At 36.7% G+C, this 7,225-nt stretch overlaps 1 protein-coding gene across 1 annotated transcript in view; it reads right to left on the minus strand.

Annotated features, from left to right (window-relative positions):
* Positions 1-1,517: 1,517 nt before the first annotated feature.
* The window catches only part of LOC106879453 (unhealthy ribosome biogenesis protein 2 homolog), a 60,673-nt gene continuing 54,965 nt past the window's right edge, over positions 1,518-7,225 (minus strand). The window contains exons 28-29 of the mRNA XM_014929012.1: positions 3,671-3,782; positions 1,518-2,867 (exon numbers count right to left, since the gene is read on the minus strand). Of these exons, the coding sequence (XP_014784498.1) occupies positions 2,712-2,867; positions 3,671-3,782 (268 nt within the window). The 3' untranslated portion in view covers positions 1,518-2,711. The remainder of the gene's footprint in view (positions 2,868-3,670; positions 3,783-7,225) is intronic.

Raw genomic sequence — 7,225 nt, forward strand, 5'->3', positions numbered from 1 at the left:
AGAAAATCTGCCAACTCACTGCCTTTAGCTATTTAATGACTTGAAAACATTCTCCAAGAATGTCTTATTCATGTAAAGCAAAAATAAGAGTTGACAGAGTGTAAACTATGAATACACAAATTGTCATATATTACAACTTTCTAAAGTAAACAATATGGATAACATTAAACTGAATAATATGGAGTGCCCAAATGAGTCTTAACAATAATAGAAATATTTTGTTACTTAACTACTAAAATTAGTATTAAGGTGGAAGAGGTTTTTGAGGAGAGCTCCCACTGCTGGAAAGAAGTTTCTTTCTGTGCATGTAGTAAGGATATGATCATATTCAATAGAAAATAGTTTTAAAACAGGAATGGACTAAATATCAAGTTGGATGCACAATATTATCTCTTTTCAACTAGAAAACTATAGAGCACCATGTTTACTGACTGGTATCGAAAAACAACTAAAATGGTATGGATGATACACATACTAATGATAGGAAGATTCAGGAGATAGTAATTATAGACAGAAGCAAGGTTGTGTGGTAGCAAGGTTCTCAGGTTCAGTTCCACTGCATAAACATGGGGCAAGAAGCTACAACTATAGCCTTGAATACATCAAAGTCTTGTGAGTGGATTTAGTAAGTGGAAACTAAGAAACCTGTTCTATATATGTATGTGCATGCATGTGTCTAACATATTCACTTCTCCAAATATCATGAGCTATAAGTAGTGATATTGCCAATTCCTTTTGTGAACAAATCCACTGGCTCTGTGCCTTAGCTGGTAAGGGTTAGTGACAGAAAGGGTATCTGGTTGTAAACCAGCGCCTTGGTAATATATATTTATCTAATCCCTGCAAGCATTGAAAAACAGATATAAACAGGAATAAATAATTGAAACATTGGATATCACAAATGAGATAATTGTATGTTCAAGGATAGAATAAATAAATGCTAAACCAATGATTTAAATATAGGTGATCAGAAATATAAATTCTTTTGTTGTTTTCTGTCATCTAACTGAAGCCATATTGGACCATCACTTTCAAAGGTTTTTAATCAATTATTGCAAACCCAAGTACTGATTTTATCTACTTCTATTTGTCAAACTGCTGTGTTACAGGAAATATACAGAAACATTATCAGTTACAAATAAAATGGATTGTCTACCAAATTCCACTCTCAAGTTAGTTAATCTGAGATTAAAGAGTGAAAATACTTGTCCAAGGTGCTATATAATGAGATGAAGCCCAGAACCATATGGCTGTGAAGTAAACTCTTAACCACACAACCATGTCAGTTCTTATATTTGTAGGTTTGGACTGGAAGAAGGAGCTGTACCCATGGACTGAGCAGGCCCACTGAGATTAACGTGGTTAATATTTCTTTTGAATAGTTGAAGGTGATGGCTGCAGGTATAATATGAAGTGCTTAGTGTGGGGTCTGGCAGATACAGTAGATAGCAAGACAAGGAGAGACAAGTCATTCAAGAGTGCTCAAGTGAAGTGCATTACGAAACAAGAAACACATATTTGCTGTTTGCAGAATGGCTTAATATTTATTATAATTTTACAGATGATGAATGGTAATTGTTACTACAAGTCTTCCATAAAAACTAACTGTAGAGCAGTGAAACTGGCACGTTAGGCAGAGTACCTTATGTTGTCTAGTTTGGTACTCTTCATTTATGATTTGCAGTTCCACCAAGTGTCTTATTTTTTTGTCCTTCTTGAATCAATAAATGAATGTACAAAATGATACTGTATTCCAAAATAATGCTATACAAACTGATTTTGTTTCAGAAAATGGGTCCATAAAAATCTAGACTAATCATTGCTATTGCACAGTTCTTATTACCTGAAGACTTATTTACATAAGAAATTAAAAAATATTTGTATGATACATGGTAGCTTTATCATGGATTGACAGAGAAAAACAAATTTAATGTATTAACATGTTGTTATGTATTTCTACAATAAATGCTTCTTATACAAAAACTGAAGTAGTTCAATGAAAATAGAGAACTTTTTTTTTTAACATCTCAACTTGATTGAGACATTAATTTATGACAGAAAATAAAATTTTCAAACCATCCAGATTATGTTCATATGAAAGTTAAAATCAATAAAAATTGTAATTAAAGTAGTGACTTACTATTTTTTCATTAACTTTTCTATTTCTAAATTATCAGGTAATCTTTCTGCCAACTTAAAGAAAAAGTTTTACAAAAATAAATTTCTCTTTTTACATGGGCAAAATGCTCCATAGTGTTTGAAGTCCAGTATCTTACATTTGGTGCCATAACACCTGGAAAATAATGGGGTTTTTTAATGCCAACACTAAGATCATAAGATATTGTTGCTCCTTTATAAAAGGAACACCAGAAGTAGTACACTGAATTAAAAAAATCAAGGTAGCTAGGTCAGAGATTTGACAATATAATGTTAAATCAATTTTCCCAGTTGAATATTTATAGAAATCACTGGAGACAAAGTAAATTTTTTATGATACCAATTTCTTACATACCCAAAGAATTTTAGAGAAACGGAAATGTAGTTTGTGTTTACTTAGCAATATCTTTAGTAATTGTGGCTCACAACACTTCCTCACAAAAAAACAATTATTCTATGGTTTCTTGTCTATGTTTTCTCTTTATTGAAGATAATATTATGATGTCACACAAGTTCTTCCATTTATTCCATAAATGAGTCTTCTCTGATGTGCCTCAGATATATCCCTTGTATTCATAGTTCTTGGAGTATATCTTGTAAATGGACTCAAATACATGCTTCATGCTTTGTGGAAGAATGGCATTTAGACTATTAAGCATATGGTTGTTGCAAGACATGAGTAAACAATAAAGGCTGGAGTTTAAGATGTTCTGCAAAAAAAAGGTAAAAAAGAGAAACAGAAAATTGCTTAAGTAAGAAGAATTTTGTTTCAATCATAGAAATTAGTCATATGAAAGTTATTAACTTTCAAACAAGAGATTTTTTTTTCTTTTTCATTTATACAAGAATTGGTTGGTTAGTTTTGCAAAAATTGTAAATATGTAGAAATTGTTAAGAATCAAAATTTTTTCACTTGGTCACTTATTTGCAATTAAAGAATAAAGTGGGACTTGAAATATTTTTCTGTTTCATAGAATGAGTTGAGATATTGTAAACTTAAGATTTTTACAGCTGTGACAGAGAACAGTGAAATGTAGCCCTATCTTAAACACCAATAGCATTGTTTAACAGTTACTACCAGCAGTATAACAGCTACTGCCACCATTAGCACTCAGTAATAGCCTCAGTGAGAGCTATTGCCAGCAGTATTCAATAGTACTTACTACTATCAGTACTCAATAATCACTTCTACTAGCAGTACTCAGTAATAGCTACTGTCAGCAGCATTTGTTAACAGCTATAACTATTGCAACTATAAAAATGACAGGAATACAACAGAGTATAATTGCTAAACAGTTCAGTATTTTGTAGCAAAACTACAAGTGATTGTATTGTGTCAGATATTAATCTATTTCAAACTTTTTCTGTTAATGTAGAACGAGTGAGGAAAGAATAAACATAGCTTTGCACATCTGCATATGATTTCCTTATCCATAAAATTGTTTGGTACTAATGATTGAATATGACAGTATAAACAGGTTTCTTATGTAATTAAATCAAAGGAGAATCTTACCTTTACAGTTGGTAAAAGAGTCACATTTGAATATGCAGCAATGAATTCAGCTATCACATAATTGACCACACTGTTCAGCTCTGATTTGTGGATGGACATGCTATTTATCAGTCTGTAGGTAATAAAAGAGCAGTTTAAGTTGTATTTAGGTATACAAAACAGTAACTTGTGATAGAGAAAACTCCTGAACTGTAAAATAAGAGTAAGTATATCATTATCAACATTGTTTTGTGTGCGCTTTTCCATACTGGCATGGCTTGCACGTTTTCTGAGGTAGTGTCATCTGGTTGTAGCCAGATGTTCTTCTTGTCACCCTTTTTAGTCACATGTGCAGGGACAGTGTATTTATATCTGTACCTATCTATACAGACATATATATACCATTTTTTAAAGAAAAGGTACATTATATGCCTGCATGCTGTTAGAATTAAAGACAAGGAGTTGGAATCAGAGTTGTAAAAATGTATGAAATCCAACAAGATGTCAATAGTAATGTACTAAAACTTCCAATTTCACATATGCTTATATAGTGTATGTGGTGCTGACATGTACACATCAGCCACTTGCTATATACACTGTGTGCACACAAACAGACTCAAAATATGCTGTTAGAAAACATTAAATAATGTGCCAATATGCATTTTACTTTTAATTATATACATATCATAGGGCCATTAGGGAAAAGAAACAGGTATGGAAAGACTGGAAGAACAGTAGTAGCAGGGAATTGTATCAGACTGCCAGAAGGGAAACTAGGAGACAGGTTTATTTAGCCAGACAGGAAGGAGATAACAAAAAGTTTGCCAATGTTCTGCATCATGAGGATGAAAGACTTGAAGTATTTCGTGTTGCAAAACAGTGTGTGAGAGAGAATCGTGATGTCATAGGTGAGAAATGTGTCTGCATGGATGATAGCTCACTTGCATTTAACGAAGTTGCAAGAAGAGAGACTTAGAGATGCCACTATGGGACGTTGCTAAATGAAGAGAATGAATGGGAGAAAGATAGTCTGCCAAATGTTGACCCAACAGAGGGACCAGCTATCCGAATTGACAGTACCTTGGTAGATAAGGCAATTAATGGTATGAAGACAGGGAAAGTCCCTGGCCAATCGAGAATCACTGCAGAGATGCTTAAAATATCTGGCGGTGTTGGCTATAGTCTAGTCAACCAGGTGATACATGGAGTCATACTCAATGAATGGTGTAGGAGCACCATAACTGCTACAAAGATAAAGGTGACACATTAGATACAAATAATTATGGAGGTGTCAAGTTGTCAGATCAGGTAATGAAAGTCACAGAGAGGGTCATAGCACGACTAATTCGGTAGAGAGTCAGTCTAGATGAGATGCAGTTTGGATTTGTGCCAGGGAAAAGCACCACTGATGCTATATTTCTGGTAAGACAGCTGCAGGAGAAATACCTAGCCAAAGATAAACCTCTGTGCCTGGCTTTCGTTGACATGGAGAAAGCCTTTGACAGGGTTCCCCGATCCCTTATCTGGTGGTCAATGAGGAAACTAGGGATAGATGAATGGTTAGTGAGAGCTGTACAAGCCATGTACAGGGATGCTGTCAGTAAAGTAAGGGTTGCCCTGTTTGATCTGTAGAAAAGGCGTAGGTAGAAACCCCATAAGGTGTACCCAGTTTAAGCTATGGACACATAAGAGGTGCAGCAATATCAAAGGAAGGCTAACAGGGAAGATAATTTTTGTGTGTGGCAAATGCTCAGGAGCAATAAACACTGAAAATGTGCAGAGAACAGCTTTCGTCACATTCCAGGGGAAAAAACTACAAGTAGTTGATAGCTTCCATTACCTAGGTGACCAAGTTAGTAGCAGGGGTGGGTGCACTGAAAGTGTAGCTGCTAGAACAAGAATGGCCTGGGCAAAGTTGAGAGAGCTCCTACCTCTGCTGGTGACAAAGGGCCTCTCGCTCAGAGTAAAAGGTAGACTTATGACGCATGTGTGCAAACAGCCATACTACATGGTAGTGAAACATGGGCCGCAACTGATGAGGACATGCGCAAGCTTGCAAGGAATGAAGCCAGTATACTCTGCTGGATGTGTAATGTCAGTGTGCATACACAACAGAGTGTAAGCACCCTGAGAGAAAAGTTGGACTTAAGAAGCATCAGATGTGGTGTGCAAGAGAGTCGACTGTGCTGGAATAGTCATTTGTTGCACATGGATGAAAACAGCTGTGTGAAAAAGTGTCACACCCTAGCAGTTGAGGGAACCTGTGGAAGAGGTAGACCCAGGAAGACCTGGGATGAGGTTGCCTCACCGAGGCAATGACAAGTGAGCAAGACCTTTGGAGATATGCTGTGCTTGAGAAGACCCGGTAAGCCAAGTGAGACTGTAACCATGGCCTATGTCAGTGCTGTATAACCAGCCCATTTAAGAGTACCCTTCAATCATTGGACAATAAACTATGCTTGTGAAGACCCGTTGCGGCAAGTGAAATCGTTGTCGTGGCCTGATTGGCAACTGTGCCAGTGGAACATTAAAGACACCATTCAAGTGTGGTTGTTGCCAGTGCCACTGGACTGGCTGCTGTGCAGGTGGCATGTAAAAAGCACCATTTGAGCATGGCCAATGCCAGTACCACCTGACTGGCCCTTGTGCCGGTGGCACGTAAAAAGCACCCACTACACTCTCGGAGTGGTTGGTGTTAGGAAGGGCATCCCGCTGTAGAAACTTTGCCAGATCAGATTGGGGCTCGGTGCAGCCTTCTGTCTCACCATCCAAACCATCAAACCCATGCTAGCATGGAAAGCAGACATTAAATGATGATAATCATGATCATCATCTTTTGTTATAAACAGCATCTACATTTTGCCATGTATGTGTGAATCTGCAGTGTTTGTCTTTGTGCAGCAATACTGATATTGTATCAGTTTCAAAAGACACTACATTTACAGAATTTTTTACTTTGCAAAGACAACACCTTGACTTGAACACTGCTTTATCATACACCTGGAACAAAACAAAATGGTCAAGAAGGAAAAAAGGTGTTCTTGTTGAAGGTTGTAAACATGTCTAATTTCATTATAATTTGGGAAGTCTCTATAGGTGCAGGCATGGCTAAGTGGTAAGAAGCTTGCTTCCCAACCACATGGTACTGGGTTCAGTCCCACTGTATGGCACCTTGGACAAGTGTCTTCTACTATAGCTTTGGGCTTACCAAAATCCCCGTAACTTAGCAGTTTGGCAAAAGAGACCAACAGAATAAGTACTAGGCTTAAAAAATAAGTGCTGGGGACTATTCATTGGACTAAGAATTCAAGATGGTGCCCCAGCATGGATGTGGTCTAATGATTGAAACAAATAAAAGATATAGAAATAATACATTTCTAAATCTCTCAGAGAGATTTATACAGTAGTAACATGATAAAATGGTGGTATGTTGTCAACTTATTGTGACAGTCCCATGAAAGGGAAGAATACTACTGCTATTTAGCCCTAGGAAGCACCACTTCCTGTCGGCCTTGACACATTTCCTGTGTCCTTATGTTTACAAAGGGGGAGATAAGCACCTCCACCCAGCAAAGC

This window comes from Octopus bimaculoides, chromosome 20 (assembly GCF_001194135.2).
Source record: "Octopus bimaculoides isolate UCB-OBI-ISO-001 chromosome 20, ASM119413v2, whole genome shotgun sequence".
NCBI classification, from domain to species: Eukaryota; Metazoa; Mollusca; class Cephalopoda; order Octopoda; family Octopodidae; genus Octopus; species Octopus bimaculoides.